At 37.5% G+C, this 27,285-nt stretch overlaps 1 protein-coding gene across 1 annotated transcript; it reads left to right on the forward strand.

Moving 5' to 3' along the window:
- The first annotated feature begins 3,607 nt into the window (after positions 1-3,607).
- Positions 3,608-25,448, forward strand: LOC130071892 (uncharacterized). The gene is made up of 7 exons (XM_056236804.1): positions 3,608-3,617; positions 3,858-4,184; positions 5,717-6,058; positions 7,515-7,637; positions 8,916-9,233; positions 25,248-25,316; positions 25,414-25,448. Exons 1-7 carry the CDS (start codon positions 3,608-3,610, stop codon positions 25,446-25,448), a joined length of 1,224 nt encoding a protein of 407 aa, XP_056092779.1.
- The last annotated feature ends 1,837 nt before the right edge of the window (positions 25,449-27,285 follow it).

The following is a 27,285-nucleotide window of genomic DNA, read 5'->3' on the forward strand; positions in this document are numbered from 1 at the left end:
CTACTTATGTATTTACTACGGTTACATGGGATATATGTATTTACAAACACATAGACAACAATGAACGATACAATAAGACATCAATGAACGAGAAATGCATAAAGTTTGGACAATTGATAACTTACACGCGTGAGCGAGTAAGAGAGAGAGGAAAGGGGATGGGGAGAGAGAGAACAGAGAAATTGGGAGAATTTCATTGGCAGGAAGACATTCACCTCTCCGATTACAACACGGAACATCATCTTAAAACTTCTTAGAAGCTCTATAAAGAGATTTATACTTGCAATCAACTTATGTTATGGTTTCTCTCTGTGCCGAAACATTCCTGTACGGCCCTGTCTGGCCGCGTGAGCTGAGTCCTTTGGGTGTGAGGAAGCGTCACGTGGGCTGCTTGGCGCGCGTGTTGAACGGAGGTTTACAGTCTTTGTTGTAACATTTCCAAAGGGAAATAGTTCGGCTAAGTTCGTTTCACTTCGTGGAAGTGAACTGAGTCGGCTACGGAAAACAAAACTTTGACTAACAAAAAGGGAATAAAGATCTCTACGGGGAAATCACGCGGAGTTAACGTTGCATCTTTCCATGGCTTTGAAGAAGCGTGTGTGTCTCTCGGTCCGGCGCGTCACGTGGTCACGTGCGCGTGTTTCTCCTTCAAAGAGAGCGCGCGCTCGTTTAAAGGTCCCTGGTAGATGGATTTGCTGAAGAGATATGTCACGGTCACGGGGTTTCCTTTTCAATCGTCGATTGGAATTAAACACAGAGACTTATCTACAAATGAAAAACACAACTAAACTAGAAACAAATAAAAGAAAGGCGAAGAGCTCGCCCGGAGGCGAGACGTTACATCATGACACGGGAGGAAGAGAGCGAGCGCAGGGGAGAAGCGTCATTTATCACACTATGAGAAATCCAGCCTCTTCCTGTTGGCTTGGCCAATTAGAGGGTTGGAAGTTTACAGGCGGGACTTTGGGTTTTATTTCTCTTTGTCTTGTCAGACTGCTTGTCTAATTAAATTATGACCTGTGTTAGGAAGGGTCATTTCTACTGCAGAGATGTGTTATGCACATAATCATACCTTTTACGGTGTGTTCATACATATATCTGGCTGAGTCAAGTCAAGGGCATTTTTACGATATCAAACACGACTGTTATAGGTAAACATTTACATTAAAAATACACCTAGGGTATTTATAATTCACTTTTAAGTTACGGACAAATTATAGTCATTACAATGTGACATGGGCAAATGGACACACATAAAAACACATCGAATATATCGGGTTAAATGTCTTTTAAAGAAAAGAAGTTTCTTTCTCTTTGAACATCAAATTCCAAGTCAGTCATACAAGTGTCTCGTAACAGGAAACCACGCTCTGTCCTGAGTGTGGGTGTCAGCTGTGGGGGAGGTGTGTGTGTGTGTGTGTGTGTGTGTGTGTGTGTGTGTTTGTGTGTGTTTTTTCAAGTTCCAGGCCTTTTGGGGCTAAAGGCTTTGGGATTTTAGCACGAAGGTATTTAGTTATTCAGATTCACCCTGGCCCAGTCCTTACAACAGATAAACAGTAAAACTAACGAGACAGACGAATAACAAACAGGAGTAAGAGGGAGAGAGAGAGTTGTGAAGAGAGAGAGAGAGAGAGAGATTAAGAAGATGAGAGATCTTCTGGTTTGGCAAAATTCATCACAGACAGAACCTTTTTGAGACAACAAGAATCACAGATCTTAAACCTCGAAAGAATGGTAAACGGTTACTTGCACAGGTAAAGCTCTTTTGCGGTTGACTGATGAAGCAGGCGTGTGTCTCTCTCGGTCATGTGGATGCCGAGCGTTCGAGTTCGTTCAGCGCGCGGTAGCGCGGCGTGTTTGAATGTCCTTGGAGGTGAAGCTTGCCAGTCTGACTGTTCATTTTCTTCGCGAGAAGACCTGAACAGAGGAGACTTCGAAAAAGATAAAATAAACTTGAAGAAAACAAAAAGAGAAACGATGGATCATCACACTAAGGCGAGGTCCAGATGCACGAGGAGTCACATGATGAAGCATCGAAGAACAGGAAGAGCCAGGGAGTTTAGGAAGAGAGTTTTCAGGAAGGTTTCAGAAGCAAAACTGAGTTGAAGTGAGCGCGCCGACATATATCACCTGGGAGACATCCCGCCTCTCCCTGTCGGCTTGGCCAATCGGAGAGTTGGAAGTCACAGGCGGGAAATCAGTTTTTATTACTCTTTGTCTGAGAGCGCACGCTCCTCATCTCTGTGTGCGAGCGGGGAGGGTTTACAGTCTAAAGACACTTCGATCTTGAATTAGAGTAAAACTGATCAAAAATACACTTTACTCAATATTTGTATGCATATTCAAGTTGTTCACGCCACGAGTGTTCTACAGGTAGTAAGAACGTTATTGTAAGAGGAATACACAGTTATATTCAAAATGCATAATGAAGGTATTTACAATTAACTTTATGCTATGATAACGTCATAGTTATTCCCATGGGACATGGGCAAACAGACACACATAAAAACACATCGAATACATCTGGTTAAATGTCTTTCAGTGAGGATATTGGGGACAGATTTGTGTGTGTGTTGGAATGGGTAATTGTTCGTCAGCATTCAGGCAGCATTGTGAAGTGATCAAATCAAGGAGACCCCGTGATCGTCGGTCAGACCCATGAGGTCTTATCTCGAGTCACATGTCCAGAGTTGGCTCAACTCGTAAGCAAAGCACTTCGTTGTTCATTCATTAGAGAGAGACGCTGCATGTGAGAATGGAGTCAATGATTTAATCAATTCAAACGAATGGAAGTTAAAGGGGAACTTAACTAAATTAGAATCTAGTTAATTCACTCCAACATACCAGAGCTGGCTCAACTGCCGATCTGATTATCACTACACATATACCAGTTTACTCACTGAACCGCATTAAGATCTCCATATTTCTGGGATTGAAACATACGGGGCCTTTAAAATGAAGATTACAAAATAAAAGTTTAAGAGCCAAAATCTAAAAGGAAGTCATTAATACTTCTTGAAAGTTGCAGGCATGCAAACCTTGGAAAAGTGAAAACCATGAAAAGTGCTTCTCCCCATTTTTAAATTGTCACTGTTGGTATACAATGCAACAAAGATTGCTAAGGTCAACAGGTTTCATTAGCAGACCTACCAATCTCTGTGTAAAAAAATAAAATGATGCTGCCATCTTTCTAAAGTCATTTTTACTATTCTCTGTAATTTTGGCTCGAATCTCAGGTGAAAATTGTCATTTTGACCCCTCTCCACAAAATAGTGGATTACTCCGTAAATATACATTCATGACATTTCATATTTTGTCTTCAATCACTATTTTGTCTTTGTCCTTCTTCAGGAAAAAAACAACAAAACTAAAAAATGTAGTCAATGTTTCTGATATTTGGCTGATTTTGAACGGAATGACTTTGTAATGCTAACTATGCTAACAGTTTTGTGTATCAGTTTGAGCCAGAGTCTGACAATGACAGTCAAGAACGAGCTGATAAACCCTAACTACTGTCACAAATCACAACAGACTCGGACTGACTGACCAAGCAGAGCAGATTTTCTTTTCAGAAGGAAAAGAAACAAAAAATAAACCAGTGTTGAGGATGAAAACAGGTGCTGCAACAATACAAATTATAAATAAAAGAGAGTGGTTTTTAACATTTAAATTAAGTAAACATTCTGGTAGACTCCAGAAACCAAATTATGAACCTGTAAATGAGCATAATAGGGGACCTTAATTATTCAAATTGTGCTTATTGTGCAAGCATATTCTCAGTTAAATCTGTTCACTAACATCACTATCAGTGTTACATGAGTTTAATCTCTGAGAAACTGTTTCTGTTTGTTCTGCAGGAGTGTGTGGTGTTGATGGAGATGAAGTGAAGTCAGTGTTAGTGATGGAGGGAGATTCTGTCACTCTAAACACGGATCTTACTGAAACACAGCGAATAATTCTGATACTGTGGAGGTTTGGAGAGTCAGGTTCCACTATCGCTCAAATCGATGGAAAGGATATCTCATATCCCAGTCACACTGAGATATTTAGAGGGAAACTGCAGCTGGATCAGACTGGATCTCTGACCATCAAGAACATGAGAACCAAACACTCTGGACTTTATCAACTAGAAAGCGACCTCAACTCTGGGTCCTCACGTATGACATTCAGTGTTACTGTCTATGGTGAGAATACTTTTATTATCGATAGTTAAATGTTTTAATGTTTTTGTTTTGTTTTATTAATTAAACTGAATTAAGCTGAGATTTCACCAGCAAATATTTCTTATGTGTTCAACAGTCTTACAGAATTGTAGTTTCTCGATCACAGCCATGCTGTTGTTCTGAATATCATCACGCATATGATCAGCATGATGGCGAGTGTGATACTGCTAATATACTATAGTTTTAGAAATAAATTCATATTGATTGACTTACATTTTACACGCAATTTGGTCAGATATTTTTAGTTTGATTCTATTGGTAATAGTTTTGAAATAATTCAAAGCAGGATCAATTATTGTATAGAATTATGAATTGTAATTCTATCTATTGAAAACATACAATTGTAGTGAAGGGGGTGGATTGGAATCCACTGCTGCTTCAATGTATATGTAATGATTGATTATAATTAAGGTATTAATCAATATTTTTCCTTCTAAATATCAAATGAGTTGAATGACTTCTCTGGAGATTTTACTTTATTTATATAAGTTACCAGTGTGATTACTGAAATGTTCTTTTCATGTATTCTTTAATGTCTGTATTTGATATCTGAATGCAGTGCTTGCTTATTTAACACAGCTTCCGGAAATGAAATAGGGACTTGTTTTGGGTTTGAGAAAGGTCTTCAATGTGTTAAAACATATAGGGGTCATTGAAGCCAATAGTTTAAGGGGCCATTTCTTTGTTAAAGCCTTTCTTTCCTGTTAGACTAAAGTTTAGCCATCCTTGAGAGAAAGAACGCATTATCTTGATGTTTTGAGAGGACTCTCCTGTTTATAGTGAGAGCCTGGCCAAATCCAACCTTGGAAAAGCTGTGTGTCGGTGTGTGTGTTAGTCTTCTTGGTTACAGGTTAAGGAACCACTGCATTATTGGAGATTGACTGAGTTGTTGTTCTGGACATGCTGGCGCCCAGCAACCCAAATCTGCGACCTGGAAGGTCATGACGTGCCTAACTTCAGCTGCATAATCGATGGAGATATGCTTCAGTCTATCTGTATATGTGTGGAAAATTACTGTGTTTATCTATTTCATAGCCAATGAGAATCATTCATCCTGTAAGCAATGACGTAGCTTAGACCTTGGAAATCGTATAACTGCTGTGATCTGTGTAACTGTAAGCGGGGCGGCCTACGAACTCCTGTGCGAGTATTGAAGCTGACTTCTGCTGATGAAACTGCAAACTATCTTAAATATTTTCTCTAATTTTTTATAATTCTGACTCTGGGTCTTCATTCTTCATATCTGGTTCTGGGTCTTTAACTGTACACCCCTTACAGTAGCGTTTCAAATAGTGAAATGTTCCTGTGCTCTAATATAAAACGACACATCATTAAATTAGTCAACCAAAAGTAACTGTTGTACACACTAAACTGATTACCTTTATCAATCTGCATATGCCTTGTTTAGTAACCATAAGATAAACTGATATTCTAGTGCCAGTCACAGTGTTCAACATGTTTAATCTGTGTGTCTGTGAATCTGTTTCTTGCAGAGTCTCCATCTGTTGTTCATGCTGGTGAAGCTGAAACGAAGAGTGTGTCAGTGATGGAGGGAGATTCTGTCACTCTTCAGACTGATGTTACTGAAACACACGGAGATGAGCTGATAGTGTGGAGGTTTGGAGAAGGAAAACTCATAGCTAAACATGATATAGACGCAAAGAGCCCACTATTACATGACACTGATGAGAGATTCAGAGACGGACTGAAGCTGGATCATCAGACTGGATCTCTGACCATCATGAACACCAGAAACACAGACGCTGGACTTTATACAGTGAAGATCAGCAGCAACAAACAGACGTTATATAAGACATTCATTGTTACTGTCAGTGGTGAGTAACTCGAGTCTTATGAAGGCTTTTTTATCGGTTGTCTATAAATAATTCAGATAACATTATAATTCACATTAAAGGACTCAAATCATAAAACTCTCTTTTAACACAAACCAATATAACTTTCAGTGTTCACAACTTTTTCCCCGGGCCTTTTAATAGCTAAAAGAGATGGCTTGTATCTTACATTGAAACCTGTGAATAGATCTGTGATAAATAAGCAAGACTGTTGTTAAACATTTTTAATTGTTTCATCTCTGTTTTAATGTTTAAATGTAATTATCACCGTCATTAGCATATATATTTACTCACTAAATACACTCAGATCTACACTTAGGTTATATAGTGCTGATGTTTATAGTGTGTGTTATAGATCAGACACACTCACACTAATGTCTGTCTTTATCATTACAGTATCAGATCTACACTCAGGTTATATAGTGCTGATGTTTATAGTGTGTGTTATAGATCAGACACATTCACACTAATGTCTGTCTTTATCATTACAGTGTCAGATCTTCACTCAGGTTATATAGTGCTGATGTTTATAGTGTGTTATAGATCAGACACATTCACACTAATGACTGTCTTTATCATTACAGTATCAGATCTACTCTCAGGTTATATAGTGCTGATGTTTATAGTGTGTGTTATAGATCAGACACATTCACACTAATGTCTGTCTTTATCATTACAGTATCAGATCTACACTCAGGTTATATAGTGCTGATGTTTATAGTGTGTGTTATAGATCACACACATTCACACTAATGTCTGTCTTTATCATTACAGTATCAGATCTTCACTCAGGTTATATAGTGCTGATGTTTATAGTGTGTGTTATAGATCAGACACATTCACACTAATGTCTGTCTTTATCATTACAGTATCAGATCTACACTCAGGTTATATAGTGCTGATGTTTATAGTGTGTGTTATAGATCAGACACATTCACACTAATGTCTGTCTTTATCATTACAGTATCAGATCTACACTCAGGTTATATAGTGCTGATGTTTATAGTGTGTGTTATAGATCACACACATTCACACTAATGTCAGTCTTTATCATTACAGTATCAGATCTACTCTCAGGTTATATAGTGCTGATGTTTATAGTGTGTGTTATAGATCAGACACATTCACACTAATGTCTGTCTTTATCATTACAGTATCAGATCTACACTCAGGTTATATAGTGCTGATGTTTATAGTGTGTGTTATAGATCAGACACATTCACACTAATGTCTGTCTTTATCATTACAGTATCAGATCTACTCTCAGGTTATATAGTGCTGATGTTTATAGTGTGTGTTATAGATCAGACACACTCACACTAATGTCTGTCTTTATCATTACAGTATCAGATCTACACTCAGGTTATATAGTGCTGATGTTTATAGTGTGTGTTATAGATCAGACACATTCACACTAATGTCTGTCTTTCTGTACCAGTTCCATCTTCAGGTGTTATCGTAGGGATAGTTGTTGCTGTGCTGGCGGTGGCTGCTGCTGCTGCTGCTGCTGTTGCTGTGATTTACATTAGCTACAGAAGGTCTGAACGAGAAAAACAAATAGGTAAGTACTACCTACAGAGAAAAATAAAGAGCTTTATTGCAGTAGTGTAGGGTTGAAAAGAGTCATATTTTTCATACTAAATATTTAAACTTACCACAATTTCATTTACTACAATAATTAATGATTTTTTTTATTAATATACGGTATAAATCAGAGGCACAGTCATTTGTTGTCAAATAGTTACGAACCCATAGACAGTCGATGTCGCCATGAAACATTGAAAATATCATGTAAAAAAAAATATTTTATTTGTGAACACTGTCATATAATACTCTAATAATACTTGTTTTTTCTTAATGTACAACCCTAAATTCCAGCAGTTTCAGAGTCTGTGGATATTTAGGGTATAGACCTTAGTCAGGTTAGACACTATTGAATTAAACACAGATGAAAACCAGGCCTTGAGGGATAGACTTACAGTCTTTACATTGACATACACTGTCAGTGCATCAGCTGAACAATCGGTATGTTGTTAAACAACAGTAAAATCCATTGAAAGCACTGACTACTTCTCTCCCTCACAGCCTCCTCGTTTTCATTCCTGTAAAAAAATTAAATATGGCGCTACCCTGACTAATGTCAATACCATCTCTTTATGCATATAGAAACATGCTTTGATGAAATATTGGAATATGATACACTGCAGTGTTTGACCTTTCTGGTTATTGTGGCAGTGTGTGGCATTGGTGACCATTGGTTATAAACTTTCAAAGTATATTTTGGTTATTGGTTATAGACTTGCAAAGTATATTTAAGTCAGTTTAAATGTTCACCTTGCAGATAACACATGTAACAAGACTAACATTTACTATTAACAAAACACACTCTCCCTACAAAAAAATCTAAATGCAAATGGCCAGACTTGTTATTTGACTGTACATTGTTTTCATTTCATTTTATATTTAACAATATTATTACAACATTGTTTTCCTGTTATCTCTGTAAAGCTGCTTTGAAACAATCTGTATTGTAAAAAGCGCTATATATAAATAAAGGTGACTTGACTTTTCAGAGTTTTATCTCTGAAATATATATTTTTATTATTAAATCAGGATGAATGGAACCTCTAGTATTTTCTGCAGAGCAATGCAATGGTTATGATTGTCCACTGTGTTGCAGAATTATCTGCAGTAGGCATCTAGTTAGGATAAAAAATACATACAGTATATTGTTTGTGTTATTATAGTTTACACATATTAGATAAACTCACTGATCACATTTGGATCTGATTACTGACATTTTTAACCTGTGTGTTAACTGTTTCTGTGTGTTCTGTAGATTCAATGAAACCTGTGACTGTTAAACGTGAGGAGGGAGAATGTGCTGTCCTACAGTCTTATCATGACATAAAGGAAGGTGATAAGATGCGGTGGACACGTGTCTCCGTGGTTAAAGAGTCTGCTATTGCTTCAATGAGTGAAAATGACAAGAAGACCTATTGGTATGATCCGAGATTCAGAGGCAGACTGCAGCTGGATCCTCACACTGGATCTCTGATCATCAGAAACTTCAGAAAAACAGACGCCGGAGTTTATGTTCTAGAGATCAAAAGCAGAGGAGTGACCACATACAGAAAATATAAAGTTATTTTCTCTGGTGAGTAGATTTAAATGTCTATCAATGTAATAATTGTTATATTTAGATTTAAAGTGATTACTTTAGTGTAGTATAATATAATAATTATTCATGGATAACATAACTGTCATTTACAGAGAATGTCCTGAAATTCTGTTTCTGTGGGTTTGATTTCATCTGGTTTTAGTAGTTTAGGTTAGCGTTTCATAAATATATGTTTTAATGGTTATGTTTTAACAGTTCACAACAATCAGATTCATATCAAACACCTCAGATTATTAATAATAAACATTATTACTTTCTTATGTAGCATCTTTAATTGTAAATAAAAAATAATCTTAAAGGGATAAAAAAGGAAAACTATGGTGAATGTACTTTTGGGAGAGGTTAGAGATGAGCTCTGTAACTGTAGAGATTACGACCTAATAATGCAAACAGTTTATTTTGGAGAAGATAACTCGTCTTTTCTTATCAGACAACTCAGGGCAGCATTGTGCCTTGTCTTGTTTTTGAGCACAACAATGCAATGTTAATAATTTCAAAACAGAAATAACAGACTATCAGTATATAATAATTATAATACATACACTCAAAACAAATCAGCTTGAGGTTTTACTTAAGGTTCATTGCTTTCTTTTATCCTTAAAAGCAACTAATGGAGTGGAAAATCCTAAAAATGACCAATGCTAAGTATGCAAATGAGTTAATGCAGTGGTTCTCAATTTTTTGGAGTGCTGCCAATCTTTGAAACTTTTCTTTTTTTTCTGACTGATGTAAGAAACAAACAAATCATGTATACTGGTATTTAGAAAAAACAAAACAGTTTTCCACATGATTTGTGTTCTGTATTTCAAGTCTTTAGTTTGCTTTAAAACTGAGCCAATTTTATCTGTTCACTCGATATCTTCTCCACATTCCAGCCTGGAGCACACTCGAGTGTGTCTGTTGTGCTTGAGTTAATAATGTCTGTTAGTTCACACAAGTGTCACACTTGACACTATATAAGGAGAAGGCAGTGAAGAAGCGCATGCAATGAAGGAAGTTTCTCTCGCCCTCTTTATAATACCTTCCCGCCTTCATACAGGGTGTAAAGCACTCTTTTAGATCCACTAGTTTAGTAGATAGACATGTGTTTTTTTATTGACCTTAATGACCTTCATTCTCCACATTTTGACTCCAAAGTTCACATATTGCACAACAATATTCAAAGGCCCCGTAACTTTTTACCGGGTGTTCATGACTTACTAAAAAGTGTATTTTTTACTTAAAAATACACCTTGGTATAAATAGAAATATGTATATTATTCCTTAAAAAAATGTCCATGGGTGTTTTACAATTTTATTCAATTGAACTCTTTTCCCACCAGTTTTTTTAATAATGATTTTGATGATTTTCACAATTTTCATGGCCCCGAGAATAATTTGTTGTATGATTATCTGAACATACAATGTCAAAATAAAGAACAGACCAGAACAGATTTTTTTTTAGCTTTAACACTTTAATGTGGGTACTTTTCATCAAAAACATTTTTTAAAAAAAGCTGGGAACATCGTGTTGTTTTTTTCCAAAGACTACGTCTAGACCAGATTCAGAACAATGATCAAAAGATTTTGCGCTGATAGTCTTGTGGGAAGCACAACACACCGACATAAAGCACGATTGAGTTTCAGGCGACCTGAGTTTGAGTCCCGACCATAGACAGTAAAATAAATGGACACAGCGACCCCCTTGATTTCAACAGAGAAACTTGAAGCCCGATTATTGCACTTCCTGTCTGATGGCTGAGCAACTGCGCAGGCTCAAACTGAGCTTGACGACAGTCTGACAGTTGTAAATCTTCTAGTACAGGGGTTTTCAAATTGGGTGAATGTGAGCCTCCCCTTACAGTGGGTTAGGACAGCCGAGCCCCCCCTTCCCCAAAATCTCGCCCGCCTGCCCTAACCCACACACGCCTCTGCAGTAAATGCCATCTTTTGTGTGTTCCAGGCAGGCAATGGTGAGTTTCAATAAAAACTGATAAAATGTAAATATTTTTTAATATTGTATTTGAAGACATTTTATTTCCACAACTTTTTTAAAAGTGCATTCATAAACTATTCTTTGCAACAGCAAATCATTTCCAACTTTATGCAGGCGTAATTGAGGCTAATTTTAAAATCACTGAACATCAGTAAGCCTAACCACAAGTCAACAAAAGTAGCAATGTTTCGCCGATGTTATGGGGTTTGCCTGCCTTCGCTATACATGACACGATAAGATGCTTCTGTCGCCTTCATGTTAATAGTGCCAAACAACTGTATTATGCTTTTTTGTGACTGCAAATCATCACGCTTCCTCTCAAAAAACTCAACTGGCTTGTTCACTAAATTGGTGTGCTTAGTTTCAATGTGACACCGAAGTTTGCATGGTCTCATGCTATCATTTGCTAGCACCTCCTTGCAGATCACACACTGCGGCAGAGGTGCAGCCTCGAACCCCGACTACTCAGGATCATATTTCCTACGTTTTTTGATGGCTCCTGTCTCATCCCTTAATGCTGACTTTTGTTGACTTGGGACAAGGAAACGATGCATTTTAAAGCTAATACACGCTTTACACACAATTACCGATATCGGGGGCTAAAGTCCTGAGTCTACCTTTCCTGTCTAACAGGTATGAAATACATAGATATGATAATAGATATGATATACAGAAATTGAATAAAGTCATAAAACAGTTTGCACTGCATAAATTATAAATGAAATATAGATTAATCCTTTTTAAAGCTACAAGCGTTCTTTAGTCAAGAGCAGTGAGTAATTTTCTGTTCCCTTTGTTCTTTGGTTAAAGTGTAAATTGCAGGTTTTTCATGAAGATAATGCAATGTGCTTATTAAACATAAAGATAAGAACCGCCCACCATTGTTTTTGTATGTTTTTTTATACCAAAATGCTGAATATAATATGAAAAGTTGGTACTTTTTACACTCCCTCTCCCTTCCACTAGGCTGGGCGTGACGTCATAAAAGGGACTCCAAGCCTAGAGTTAGCGTTAGTCTAACGGCAAGTAGGCTAGCAGTTATATTGGAGACCTAACTCAGCAAGCAAAAATGGTGTTGATGAATGAGATAACCCAATTGTAAACATACTCGTGTGTGCTGGCTATGAGATTACCGTGATTCTGCCTGAAATTTGTGTAAACTATTCGCAAAACAAACGGGTTCAGGCAGCATGTGTCAAAACCAGGATGCTGCTGCGTGAGGCACGTCAGATTAATGGATTATTTGATGATAATTTTTACTTTTCACACCGTTTTAAAAATAAAAACAGACAGTACAGTATACAGTACTCATAACTTCAAATTTTATTATAATTGTATTTCATATAATATACAATAATGTCATTTTTACTTGTTATATCAAATGTGATAATTGCTAGTACATTTAAAATATCAAAATATGCTCCCCATACAAATTTTTAAATTAAATAACGATGTCATAATATTGTGAGATTTACACCATTATGGAAACAATAGAGAATGAATCGACATTCTCTGTGATCGATTCGCGCTTGGGTAGCATTTTTCGACAAGGCAGCACAAATCGTCTGAACACCGGGTGCGGTGTCGCGGCGCGGGTCGAGCTGCTTCCACTAAACTCCAAAACGCGTTCACCTCACGGCAGCACATACTCTCCACTGCTGATTCCATTGGGTGGCATAGCCCACACAAACACCTGTCAAACACAGCGATAGGGACATCGATCTCTTTTTTTCTTTCTGACAATGAGCATTGCTAATTATTTGCGCAATATCGCGTTCTGTCTGCAGATGCTAGCAAAAGCGTCATTGTGCCTGTGCAGTGTGTGCATCTCTACAGCTCTGATTAGGACTACTAACACCATGTAAGTAAATAATGTCTTCAGTCGTTGTCCCTCCTTGCTATTCTACATGACGACAAGATTTTGAAAAGACTTTGGCTTGTTTCCTAATTTTATCCGGGTTAGCACCAGGTTAACCTAACGTTAGGCTAGCTCTAGCTACTCACCATGACACCTGGCCAACCCTCCACTCATTTTCCTCACACCAAGTATAGATAACTCTTTGAGGGCCATGATTTCTGGCAATTTCCTCCCCTCTCTCATGCCTGACTGGTTCAAAATTGTCCATAGTCAAGCCACAAACAGTAGGAATCTAGCAGAGTATGGGTTGCTACTCCCTTTTATGACGTCATCACCCAGTTACGTTAAAAAACATGCTACCTTTGAAGAAACCCCAATAAATGTTATTTTAACGCATTTTAAGACAGAAATTTTTTAATATTTACATATTGAGCACTTTAATCTACACATTAATTGGTTGTGGTGGTTAACCTGCAATTAACACTTTAACTTTACTGACAGAGAGAATGAGTGCGCTGTCACTTTAAGATCTGCCGCATCTCATTCTCTCACTACTCTTTACTTCTATTTAAGATTTTATTTAACTCATTTAAGACTGTTCTTGTGAGGATACTCGACAAAACGGACATTTTGAGAATGAGCACTCGATACTGGCGCGCGTCTTTCTGTGTGTGTGTGTGTGTGTGTGTGTCAGGAGGACATTTACTGACATCGCGTTCTCTTTTCGTCTTGTCGCGAATGAATGGTTTAAAAGCATTTGCGTGAATAAGAGCGTGATCATATACAAATGTATCGCATGCGTTACCGGAATACTTTAAGCCCTGCGATATTAATAGAGCTGCATACAGTTATTTTTTTCTTCGCTTGTCGCGCCTCCCCTGTGGCTCTTTGGCGCCCCCCAGGGGAGGCGCGCCTCACCTATAGATGGGTTTCAGTCACGTGACTTTTTTGCAGATAAAGTGTTCTCTTGTGACTCGCGCACACCGCACAGTCTTCACATGGATGCGTGCTTTAATCCGTTTCAGAGACTCTCTATTCGTTCCGGTGAAATCACGAAATAAAATGCACAGAAATGTGTCCCTGATTGATATACAACCACTGATAGACATAATCGGTTTTAATAAGGAAAAAAAAACTATACGAATGCGGATTAGAACCCAGAACCTCTGACACGCTTGGCAAAAGTTCTGCCACTGGACCATCAAAGTACATGTATAAAATGGTCGGATCTATGTATTTATTCTCAGTACTAACTACATATATTAGATCTCATTAAATGACAAATTAAACCCAATGTACTATTTAAATCGATTGCTGGACATCGTAATGTTATTGTACAGTACATCTGATTGTATTAAATGCCCCCATGAAGAAAATGTTCTTGATAACAGGAAGGGTAAGGGGCACTCTGTTAATCAAGCGATATTAACGTTACACGAGTAATTGCTGAACATAAGCATCGCTGAACTGAATTGCTAATAATGTCGGTAAAGCACATCTCTTGTATTATCAGGGACGTTTGGACACCTTTATTTTCTATTCTCATTTATTTGTATAGCGCTTTCACAATATTTCAAAGCAGCTTTACAGAAAATGCATGTGTCTACATTACAATTTAGAGTGTCCACTGTCCAGGTTATGCATTTCAGAAATGTATACAAATCACGCAGAAGCTAATAATCTATTCATTTAAACAATGTATTAAGGCAGAAACAGTAAGCAGTAGTTTAGCATACTGAAGCAGGTAACAACAACATAATTCAGCCAAACGTATAACTAAGGTTACTAATGTAAATATAGATAGCGGTCTAGAATAAGCTTATGTGTTCCAATTGTAAACTACATGTTTTAATTTAGCTAGCTAACCTGTAATTTGCTAATTTTACTTTTATTTAAATTTCCAGGTCAACGTTAATTTCTCAACATTTCTTTGTGATTTGCTGTTATCACAGTTTACAGCACAGCAGATAGACGGCGCATGTTGCAATTCGGTCCTACAAATGGCGGCCGCACCACTGTGTGACGTCACATGAAATCTATATATTGAAAACCGCTGTTCTAGTAGCTGTGCCAAGACAAATCTGAATCACCTAATTCCTCAAAAACGTTGTTGAAATATTTTGTCCCGTTGCTTTTATGGACTCTCTATCTATGGGCTTCTCTCTTGACTTAATGCCTCTGTCCCCCCGATTGCTTCTGACCGAAAAATGTTCTGTTTTGAATTATTAAAAATCACAGCTTCATTGGAATGGTACGAAACTTGGTGACTTTTATGGCATTTGGAATGTGAACATGAGGGCATGATTCGAGCAGGCTAAGTGGTCGTAAATAAATAGTAACACTTGTGCTCTTCGGTCAGAAATGACCGACCCATAGGAAATGAATGGGAAATTGACAAAAACACAATGTGTGTACAATCTACAAATCGGCCACGATGCAGAAAAAAAGTGCTCAACGATGAAGGGGTGAAACTTTAAAACATCAAGAGTGCAAAGACACACCCATTCACACACACACACACACACACACACACACACACACACACACACACACATATACACACACTTGTATACACAAACACACCAAATTTTTTTTTTTTTTTATTTAACCTTTCTTTAACCAGGAAAGTCCCATTGAGGTTAAAAACCTCTTTTTCAAGGGAGTCCTGGCCAAGAGGCAGCAAAAACACAATCAATTACATCTATAAAGGTTTATACAACACAAATAATTAAAAACATTTACAATTTAAACAGGTCATTTCAGGTTCTCTCAATCTGGACTTCTTTTTGCAAAAAATTCCATGCAGAAGGAGCGGAGTAAACAAAAGCCCTTTTTCCCAGTTCTGTACGGGCAAATGGAACAGAGAGCAGCAAGTGATCATTTGATCGCAATGAATAAGAACCAACACTTCTCCATGTTATTAAACTACTGATGTAGGATGGCAACAGACCAAGCATGGCCTTATAGATAAAATTATGCCAATGCCCTGATCTCCTGTTGGACAACGATGGCCATCCCACTCTGGAATATAATTCACAATGATGGGTCAAATTTTTACAATTCGTAATAAATCTCAGAGACGCATGATAAACAGTGTCAATCTTATGCAGATATTGTACTGAAGCGGTCCTATATACCAGGTCACCATAATCTAAGACAGATAAAAATGTTGCAGTGATTAGCTGCTTTTTTGCTTTAAAAGAAAAACAAAATTTATTTCGAAAGAAAAAAGACAGCTTAAGTTTGAGTTTCTTCACAAGGTTATCTATATGAGGTTTAAAAGTGAGAGCATCATCAAGCCAAATGCCAAGGTACTTATAAGAATGAACCACCTCTATGACACTTCCAGTCAAAGTGAACACAGAAGGAGGAACTTGAGAAACCTTCTTAGCTAAACTAAACAACATCAGTTTGGTCTTATCAGCATTGAGAACCAGTTTAAGCTGCATAAGCGTGTGTTGAACCACATCAAAAGCTTTCTGTAAGGACGCAACCGCTTTAGCTGGGGACGATCCAAATCAATAAAAAATCGTGTCATCAGCATAGAAATGCATATTAGCATCTGACACATTGTGGCCCAGTTCATTTATATACATAATAAACAAGAGAGGACCCAATATTGAGCCTTGTGGCACCCCCTTGTGGACCTTCACTAATGCAGAACATAGACCATCACATTTAATACACTGAGTCCTGTCCCTCAAATAATTCATAAACCAGGAAACTGCACAATCAGACAATCCCAGAAAAAGTAGCCTATGCTTTAAAACAGCATGGTCCACTGTGTCAAAAGCTTTCGACAGATCGAGAAAAAGTGATGCACAGAATTGCTTTCTATCAAGGGCGACAAGTATGTCATTACAGTTTTTCTCAAATGCTAAAACACATTTCACAAACGTTTCCTCCATGTTCCCCAATGTCTAAACACAACACCCTTTTCTAAAGCTACATAAACACAACCACACCTTCTCACTTCAAAACTCAAACTTTCACACCAAAAGAGCAGCTCGAAGCTTTCAAAAATGTAAACACTATACACATCATTACACACTACAGCAAAACAATTGAAAACACAATGCTCAATTTGTGAGAAGGTTCTTTGTTTCATAACTGCCAATGCATATTTTTAGAAACTTTACAGTAATGGATCTTCTTAGATCTCTGCAGAGGATTAGGCATTTAGATTTGTGAGTTTCATATGAAGAGTATAAATTCTGCATGTACACTACTGTAACACAACTCAATGCAAAAACAGAATCTATTGCACACAACAGTACTCTTGAAAACATGATCAGGGTGTGAAGTTTTTTATTTACTTTATTCACACCACACACACACCACAATCACTGTGCGGCATCGGGCCACATCACAGGCTATATTGTCTCTTGCCAGGCACCGTGGGAAAAACGCCCTGGAATGGCGAATCCATCCTTCGAAGGCCTCCACTGGGATGTCAACACAGGCCAGCTCCATTGCCCTTAGGAGGTTCTCTCTAGTGTATGGTTGTCTGTCATAAACCTTCCATCTCCACGATGAGAAGAACTCCTCTATAGGGTTCAGGAAAGGGGAGTAGGGTGGCAGACAGACGTTTAAAAAGTGGTTACTGTTGGTGGTGAACCACTCTCTGATTTGGTTTGTTCTGTGAAAGCGTACATTGTCCCAAATGATCACATAAATGCTCCTCTAGGAAGGTGAGGAGACGTTGGGTGTTGTAAGACCCAAGGACAGCATGCCGGTGGACAAGCCCCTCCAAACCCATGGCCGCACAAAGAGTAATATTACCCCCCCCGTTGGCCAGGAACCTCAGTGATGGCTCTTTGGCCAATGATGTTACGGCCTCTTTGCCTTCGTTTCTGCAGGTTGAAGCCAGCCTAATCCAGGAAGAGGTACTCATGAGGTCTAGCCATCGCGTCCAACTGTAATATCCTCTGTGAAAATGTGAAAGTGCACAGGTGTTCAGAACAACAGTCAATCAGGTAGCACAGTATTGTCCAGAAGTACTGTAGGCCACTGAGCAACACAGTATGTCCACTAACTGTACTGTGAACATGGATGTATACTTACTTGCACATACTTGTAACGTAGGTCTTTGTGTCGCGCAGAGTTGCGCTCAAAGGGAACCCTATAGACCTGTTTCATCCGCATCTTTTGGCGCCGGAGAACTCGGTCTATTGTGGCCAAGCTGACATCATCAATGCTCTCAAAGTTGACATTATCGGCAATGACTTTGTCTCTGATCTCCCGGAGTCTAATGAGGTTGTTCTCACGAACCATATCCACAATGAGGGTTTCTTGTGCCACTGTAAATATGGCAACCCTCCCACCTCTATGTGGCATTCTTTCAACTCTAAAGAAAGAAACATGTGTTGACAATACCTGTTGTGTTGTCTGAATGCCCTGATAATGGTGGCCACGGTGAACCTACTCAGGTTTGGACGGACTCTTAGTCCTGCTTCAGCCATTGTCATGCCATGGACAATGACATGGTCAATGACTGTTGCTCGCATCTCGTCCGTAATGATGGTGCGAGGTTGTCTTGCTCTCCCTCCTGGACCTTCTCCTCTTCCTCGTTGGCCTGCTCCTCTTCTTCCATGGCCAGCTCTTCTCCCTCCTCTGACTCGAATTCCTCTTCCCCTGACTCTGCCTTCATCCATTGTGTTTGTTTGTAATCTTCAGCAAACTGTGCACTCTGAACTTGCTTTTATACATGTGGTCACAGCATTAGCAACAAGTGTCTTCAATTTTGAGTCGTTGTGTGTAATGAATGACGCCAGGTGTGTTCATTGTGTTCAAATATTGCTGACTGTGGCAAGCATTTTGCATCACATGAGCTTTCATTTGAGAATATGAGCAGAGTTCTTTTGCAACTTGTGTTTTAGCAAGGAAAAATGTGTTAAGATTTATGAGAACGGAGGATTGTGTTTTGTGAATTGTGTCTTCATGTGAAATGTGTTTATGATATTGGAAAATGATGGCTAGATTTAGTAAATGTGTTTAGACAACTGGTCATTTGATTTAGAGGATTGGCTTTTGTGTTTTAGCATTTGAGAAAAACTGTAATTACTTTTGTAACAGCAGTGATGGTACTGTGCTTTTTCCTGAAGCCTGATTGCAGTTTAGAAAGAAGTTCATTTGAGTATAAAAACTCTTTTATTTGGTCTGAAACAAGGGATTCTAAAATTTTTGACAAAACACATAAATTAGATATAGGCCGATAATTAGTTAAAACTGCTGGATCACCTCCTTTAAACAAAGGAATAACAAAAGCTGACTTCCAAACTGATGGTATGTCATTGTTTTGAATTGACAAATTAAAAAGAATTGTAAGGGGCTCAGCAACAAAATCAGCTGCCTTTTTCAAAAAATAAGGCTCTATTAAATCTGGTCCAGGAGGTTTTCTGTGATCTAACGCTTTAAGAGCTCCATGCACCTGCTGCACAGTAAAAGAAACAAAATTAAAAGGCTCTCCAGAAAACACTGGGGTGTATGTGCATGGAGTGACAGCGACTACTCCTGTCGACTCGGACAGAGAACCAACTGATACAAAATGCTCATTAAAGCAATTTAAGACATCAACTCTGTCGTAGACTGGGAGAGAGTTTTTTAAGACAAATTTTGGGAGGGCTTCATTACTTTTATTCACAGATAGAGACTTGATGACTTTCCAAAATTTCTGTGGATTATTGAGATTTTCACTTGTGACTGATAAATAATATTCTGATTTAGCCTTTTTAATAAGAGAGGTACATTTATTTCTTAGTTGTCTGAAAATGGACCAGTCAGTGGCAGAATCACCATTTCTAGCTTTAGCCCATGCCACATTTCGCTGATGGATAATGTCTGACAACTCTGGAGAAAACCAAGGGTTTTCCCGTCCCTTCACTCTGTGCTTTGTCCAAGGAGCATGTTTATTTACAATTTTCTCAAAATTTTCCTTAAAAAGTGTCCAGGCAAGTTCAACATCAGGCAACAGGCCTAGCTGTCCCCAGTTAATCAAAGATAAATCATGATGATAGGCTTGTTCATTAAAAAATTTCAAATTCCTCTTTCTAATAATTTGCGATTTACATTTGGGTATTGTACCGCCTCTCAAAGTAGCAATAACACAATGATCACTCAGATCATTACAAAAGACACCCATAGATAAAAATTTATGAGGGACATTTGTTAGAATCAAGTCAATTAAAGTAGATTTATCAGGATTTTTGAGATTAGGCCTTGTAGGTACATTTACCAACTGGCTAAGACTGATAGAATCACAAAAAGATTTAAAATCATCAGAAACAACATTTAGCCAGTCCCAATTTAAGTCCCCGGCTAATAAAAGTTCACTGTAGTTTAATCTGGACAAAAGAAGCTTTAAAGATGATAAAGCCTCCCTGGAGGCCGATGGAGGTCTATAACACCCCACAACAGTTATCTCTCATTTTCCCACAGAGAGACTCAGACAAAACAACTGATGCACCAAATCTTGACTTAACATAGATAGCTACGCCACCACCTTTCTTCGGCCTGTCACTGCGAAAAACATTATACCCATGTACTTTTATATCTTCATTAGTAATTGATTTCTTCAACCATGTTTCCGAAATTATCGCTATGTCTGCATCTGTAGATTCAATCCAAATTCTAACCATGTCCATTTTGGGTAGTAAACTGCGAACATTTAGATGAACAAATTTAAGTCCAGGCATTGATTTAAATTCAGCAGGGGTCGAGACACATTGCAAACAGGGGCCAGGATTGGGCTGCACATTTCCAGATAGAAGTAGGAGTAGTGTAATAATCAATCTGCACCTCACAGCATATTTTAAAGCCGGCCTATCATATGCTGAAACCAGGTAATACCTGTCATTAATTGAGAAAGACAAATTATACAAAGCAAAAATTTTTTGCAGTTTAGGCAAATCCCAATACAAATCCATCCAGAAGTCCAGGTTCCAACAAAAGTGTAATGGTTCCTGGTGCATATCAATACTGTTTTTTGTGCCACTATAGTAGGTTTCCTGTATGCCCACCATATTATTAAAACAACTCACCCTAGGATCAGTGCCCGGTTTCAAATTCCAAGTGACCAACAGGGATAAGAAAATTAAAATTAAAAAAGATGCCATCGTCATTATTTTACTAATAGTAAAGATGCCTAATAACAGTACCAGTTTATCTTGTAGAGTATGGCCCAGCTTCCAAAATGTTGTTACTGGCTTAGGCTTGTTAACCCAAGCTCCAGGAGGATGTAGTAGGCCAGGCCCGTTAGCCTAGCCTCCAGGATGATGGGTGAGACCCAGGCTGGTTTGCCCAAGCTCCAGAAAAATTAAGCAAGCCAGGCCCGCTAGCCTAACTCCAGGAGTACGTAGCAGACTCAGGCTGGTTTGCCCAGGCTCCAAAAGAATGTAACAAGCTCAGGCTGGTTTGCCCAAGCTCCAATGAGGATGTAGCAAGCTCAAGCTGGTTAGCCCAAGCTCCAAGAGGATGTAGCAGGCTCAAGCTGGTTAGCCCAAGCTCCCGGAAGATGTAGCAGGCTCAAGCTGGTTAGCCCAAGCTCCCGGAAGATGTAGCAGGCTCAAGCTGGTTAGCCCAAGCTCCCGGAAGATGTAGCAGGCTCAAGCTGGTTAGCCCAAGCTCCTGAAAGATGTAGCAGGCTCAAGCTGGTTAGCCCAAGCTCCAGAAAGATGTAGCAGGCTCAGGCTGGCTATCCCAAGCTCCAGGAGAATGTAGCAGGTTCAAGCCCGTTTGCCTAGCTCTGTTTAGCCTGGGCTAATAGGATCAGTTGGATCAGGCTCAGGTTAGCAAAATTAGCTCAGAGCAGAGGTATAGTGTCATTTAAACTCATAGTAGTCCACAATCCTCTTAAAAGTTCAAGATGAAATTTCCATATAAATGACTTGTACAACTTAAAAACTACAACTTAAAAGAAATAAAATACTATAAAATCCATTTAAATGAAATCAGTCCAGAGAGAAACACTGAGCAGACCTCGGACTAGCTGCCATCTTGGATTCAATCAGAAACACCAATGAATTGTGATTTAAAAAAATCTGTTTTGAATTTTTAAAAATCACAGCTTCATTGAAAAATTAGGAAACTTGGTGACTTTTATGGCATTTGGAATGTGAACACACACAAAAAAAATGTAAGGGCATGATTTGAGCAGGCTAAGTGGTCGTAAAAAAATAGTAACACTTGTGCTCTTCGGTCAGAAATGACCGACCCATAGGAAATAAATGGGAAATCGACAAAAATTCTCTACAAATCGGCCACGATGCAGAAAAAAAGTGCTCCGCAATGAAGGGGTGAAACTCTAAAACATCAATAGTGAAAAACAGACACACACAATTATAAACACAAATGAACTGGTAGGGCTATTACAATACAGCATAATTGAGTCAGAAGACTGAAATAAGAGGTTGAAATGAGATCAGATTTCAGATGGATTAAACAGTAATTATTATTATAATAATAGTAATATATAAATAATTAAAATAATTAATTATTATAAGAAGAATTTATATAATTATAATAATAATATATAAATAATAATAAGCTGTGATAAAGCATTCCTGTTTATTTTTGTAATTTTTTTATTGAATTTTAATGTCACCTGTAACAAAATGCTTTCTCTGTATTCAGGTTTGACTGTAGTAATAATAATGCAAATATGTGTACACTTCACATCAATTTTAATTAAATTTTTTTTATAAACCTTGACAAAAAGTATTATTTGAGAATAAAAAAAATAAAATAAAAAAAAAACATTTTAATCCACATCTTAAAAGTAAGTAATTTTGGCCAAAAACAACTAGAGAAACAACACAAGCCTCTCCATAGAGAGCTATGAAATGAGAGGTTTTATTTTATTTTCAATCAACAGGTGGCGCTAATCTGACTTCAGAAAATATTATTTAAAAGGCCAGTCTCTCTATTAATCTGAAATACTGCATTAATTTAAAAAAATATTTTAAAAAATTAGATTTTTTTAATTATTTTCAATGATAATTGTTGCATAAATATTAACAAGTATCAAATCCTCTCAAAATAAAAAAGAAAAATATCATTGAACAAAAATAAATTACATTTGTTTTACTGGGGTGGAGGAAGTTTCATTTTTAGGTGTCCGGTCACTTCTGATAACAAGTGCTACACCCAAATGAGGAGCACCTGGGGGTTTTAAATCACTATTTCTAACAAAATAATATCTAAAACTTGATCAGAAATAGTCTTTGAGATCGTTTAAATATATATTCAAATCCACCTAAAAAAGAACTAGGTAAATGTGTCCAAAAACAACTAGGGAATTCACAAGCCTCTCCACAGAGAGCTGTACATGCCCTCTAGTGGTTACACCATGCTTCTGCGTTTCCTTTTCATACTCTCACCAGATGGCGCTGATCTGCCTTAAAAAAAAAATATTATATATATATATATTATTTTTAATGGCAAAAATGGACCATAATTATTGTATAAATATTAAAAAATGCCATCAAATACTCTCAAAATACAAAATAAAAAAGACAAAATATTATTGAACAAAAATAAATTCCATTGGTTTTAGTGGGGTGGAGGAAGATTCATTTTTAGGTGTCCAGTCACTTCTGACCGTGTGATAACACATGCTACACTCAAATGAGGAGAACCTTAAAAATGCCAAAGCACTTTAGACATTTGGTATGAATATGTTTGCCCTAGTGTTATCTATAAGCTAGTGTGCTTTAAACAATTTCAAAATTCGCATTTAGAAGATATAAGCATTCAAAACTTAGTTTCTCACTTCCGCCAATATGGATCAATAATTTTGATGACATCACTCTGCAGCTTTTCTGTCTAATCAGATTTTCTGTAATCAAATGCTCTCTAAAATCTGAAGCTCCGCCCCTACAGTATAAATAGATGCTGAAGCTGCGGCTGAAATCAGTCACTTGTTCACACATTTACTATTTTCTACATGGTGAATGACATTTAGTGCACTATATAGGGCATAGGGAACGATGTAAATTTGCTTTCCATCGGGGCAAATGAAGTCTGGTTTCACATTAGTATCATCCAAACCTCCGCAGCTCCTGTCCAGAGATACAAAGAACAGAGATTGTATGATCGAGTCGGGCGCAGTGCAGAAAACGTATCGGACCCTTATGAATTCTGCACAGAATCCTATATTTTAAAGCGATATGTTGGAGATTAGGAAGAAACTGTGGCGTTACTGAGCTCAACGGCTCTGGCTGAGCTGTGATATAAAGGCTCTTCTAAAAAGGGGAGGAGCTGTCTGATATGTCCCGCCCTGTTTTCCTTTTTCGGTGGAAATTACGTCAACACATTGAATAATGCTGTGCGTTTCAAGGTACTTCAGTGGGGCTTTCACACATACTAAACACACACTGTCTTCAACACCGCTTCAGAGCGGTCTTTGAGGCTGAGCATATCCCATGATGCATCATGTTCGGGAACCCGCATGCCCCAAAATCGCGAGATGTGGACGAAAACATTCCACTAAGTTAGATTAATTAGATATTACAAATAATTTGGTAGTAATTTTATTGGTGCAAAGCTGAGTATGTGTATTTTGTAACATTGGCAATTGCTTTTTATCACTTAATAGATTTATAAAAAAAATTTACCACAATTTTTATTATGTGTCTTGTTACATAGGGACTACTGAACAAACATTTAGAAATTTTCAAATGCAAAGTATTGAAAATCAAAATGTGTAAATAAAACTCTGTAAGCACAAATTTTTAGTATGTCCCTTTAAATAATGAAAAGTTCTACACACACTTCCAGTCTTCACGTCCATTTGAACGCTTGGGCCAAATAGAGGAAATACGTCATGTTAGTAGACAAGTGGTCAAGTGCATAGACTGCAAGTGTGGGTATTTGGACAGGCCCTGTTGCTTGTTTCTGCTTCTCCTGTGTTTTCATTCAGAGGTGTGTAATGGCGCACCCTACCACGTTCTGGCATTAACCCGTTTAAAGGCACTGGATTAAGATTTCTTTTTACCTTTTGATTATGTAATAGAAGAAAGCTGGTCTTGTTTCATGATGCCTCACATCGGCCTCCCAGTTAAAAAGATCTGACCAATAGTTGATTTCATCTGTTTACTGACTGTTATTAAAGTTTAATTTCAGTTCCTTCATGTCGTCTGTGTTTTTGTTCTCAACACAGGTGAAGTGAAGATGGTGTCAGTGAAGGAGGGAGATGATGTCACTCTAGATTTTTCAGAAGAGATGGGGAGTGATATAAGGTGGATGTTTGCAGAAAATGATTTCAACAAAATTGATACATCAATAGAAAATGACAATGAATCTGAGTATTCTGATGGGAGATTCAGAGGCAGACTGCAGCTGGATAAACAGAGATCTCTGACCATCAAGAACATCAGAACTGAACACACTGGAATTTATATAGCATTATCAAATCCCGTATCTAACAAAATGTTCAAGACATTCAGTGTTGTTTTTGATGGTGAGTACTGAAAGTCTTTTTAGTGTAATAATCATCTGGCATAATGTTTAATTTTTCTGGCAAACAGTGTGACATAAATATGACACATGGTGAAAAGAAGAATTATATACTGTGTCATTTTCACATTGACAATATTTTGCTTTCTTTTAAAGGATTCACATCACGAGGAATAATATTTTATGTGGGTTTTTTTATGTTTTTTTTTTTGTTTTTTTTATACTACACATCTGTAATCCTCCGGATTTTTATTTGCATACTTATGAAGTCAGTAACATGCGATGAAAATGACTTGCGGTATTAAGAATCAAACGTACGTAAACTTTTGGAGTGATTGTCTAAATGTAAACATCTGTTATGTTAAATAGATTAATCAGGGAAGTAGTAATATAGAAAACATGACATTTTTTTAAATCGCTCTTATTTTGGTAAAATAAGAATATTTTGCAAGGTGTATGTAATATTTTGACCACAACTGTATACGAGCGCTGCATGACTTGACCTTTTTAAATATTATCTGAATGTAACCAAGTATGTCAACTTTGGATTCCAGGCAAATAATATAAAAATATTCTCCAAAGCAAATGGTTTAATCCTAGAGCAGAGATCTGGGGCTTCATTTATAAAACATTTATAAAACGTGTGTATGCACAGATTTGAACTTGGTGTGTGCGTACGCTATAAACGCAAAGTTCATATTTACGCGTACGCAAAGTTCATATTTATAAAAACGGTCTTTGACATATAAAAGTGCTTAGAGCCGCGTCCGGTTCTGAGCAGACGAACACTTTTCCTTGTGGCAGAGAGTCGGACTGTCGGAGAACTGCAGGTATTTGGTAATGCTCGACATTATAAAGTAAAGCATTCGGATGTTGACTGCTGCTCTTATGTATGATAATGACAATAATTTGCCATCGTTTACAAGGCGGAGATCTGAAACCATTCAGCTGCAAACAAGATCATTTGCGATTTATAGATTTCACATCTGAAGAGGCGTATGTGTGTTTTCTGTGCATATGTTTATTCTCATTTGAGAAATGATCATAAGAGTTTTTATAAAGTGACTGTTCTTAAAAATCTCTGTGCTAAACTAAATGAAGTGATTTGTGTTGCATTTTGTGTTTCTCATCTCTCTTTTCTTACAGATTTCACTGAGACTTCAGAGAATGAATCAGTGATTACAGGTTTTCTGGGTCGAATCCAGAGGTTTTGTGGACAAGCAAGAATTTTAGGCAAGTGTTACTTTATGCTCTCACAAGAACAAAAAAGAGCTTTAGTTTTAAAATGCTAATGTTTATTGTACTATGAAAATATACTGTAACTGTATTGATTATAAATGTTCATGAGCCATTCCTTCGTAGATCAAATCTGTCCTGAAGGGCCATCACTGCACATATTCCTCATCTAACACATGATTCAACTCATCAAATCATTAGTAGAGACTGCAAGTGTGTCTTTATCAAGTCAAGTCAGATGTATTTGTATAGTGCTTATGTAGCCTTTTTAAAAGCAGCTTTCAGACAGGATTACTATATTATCAGTACAAAGCAAATATTCAGAAAACTGACCTAATATTCCCCTGCACAATCATTTGATTTATGTCCAAGTCTGCATTTCAACATTCCACTTGTAGTTTTCTCTAGGAATTGAGATGTGACTTTAGAGTTTTATTAGAGACTTTAAAGAACCAACTTTCTGCCATTGCAAATGATTGTAGAAAGTGAAATTAGATTTATTAGTC

This window comes from Rhinichthys klamathensis, unplaced genomic scaffold (assembly GCF_029890125.1).
Source record: "Rhinichthys klamathensis goyatoka isolate OS25496 unplaced genomic scaffold, OSU_Roscu_1.1 h1tg000465l_1, whole genome shotgun sequence".
NCBI classification, from domain to species: Eukaryota; Metazoa; Chordata; class Actinopteri; order Cypriniformes; family Leuciscidae; genus Rhinichthys; species Rhinichthys klamathensis.

Bases quoted from the DNA above. Each gene is read 5' to 3' on its own strand.
- LOC130071892 (XM_056236804.1), top strand. The intron at 7,638-8,915 runs GTAAGTACTACC...TGTGTTCTGTAG, and splicing joins TGAACGAGAAAAACAAATAG to ATTCAATGAAACCTGTGACT. The intron at 9,234-25,247 runs GTGAGTAGATTT...TTCTCAACACAG, and splicing joins ATATAAAGTTATTTTCTCTG to GTGAAGTGAAGATGGTGTCA.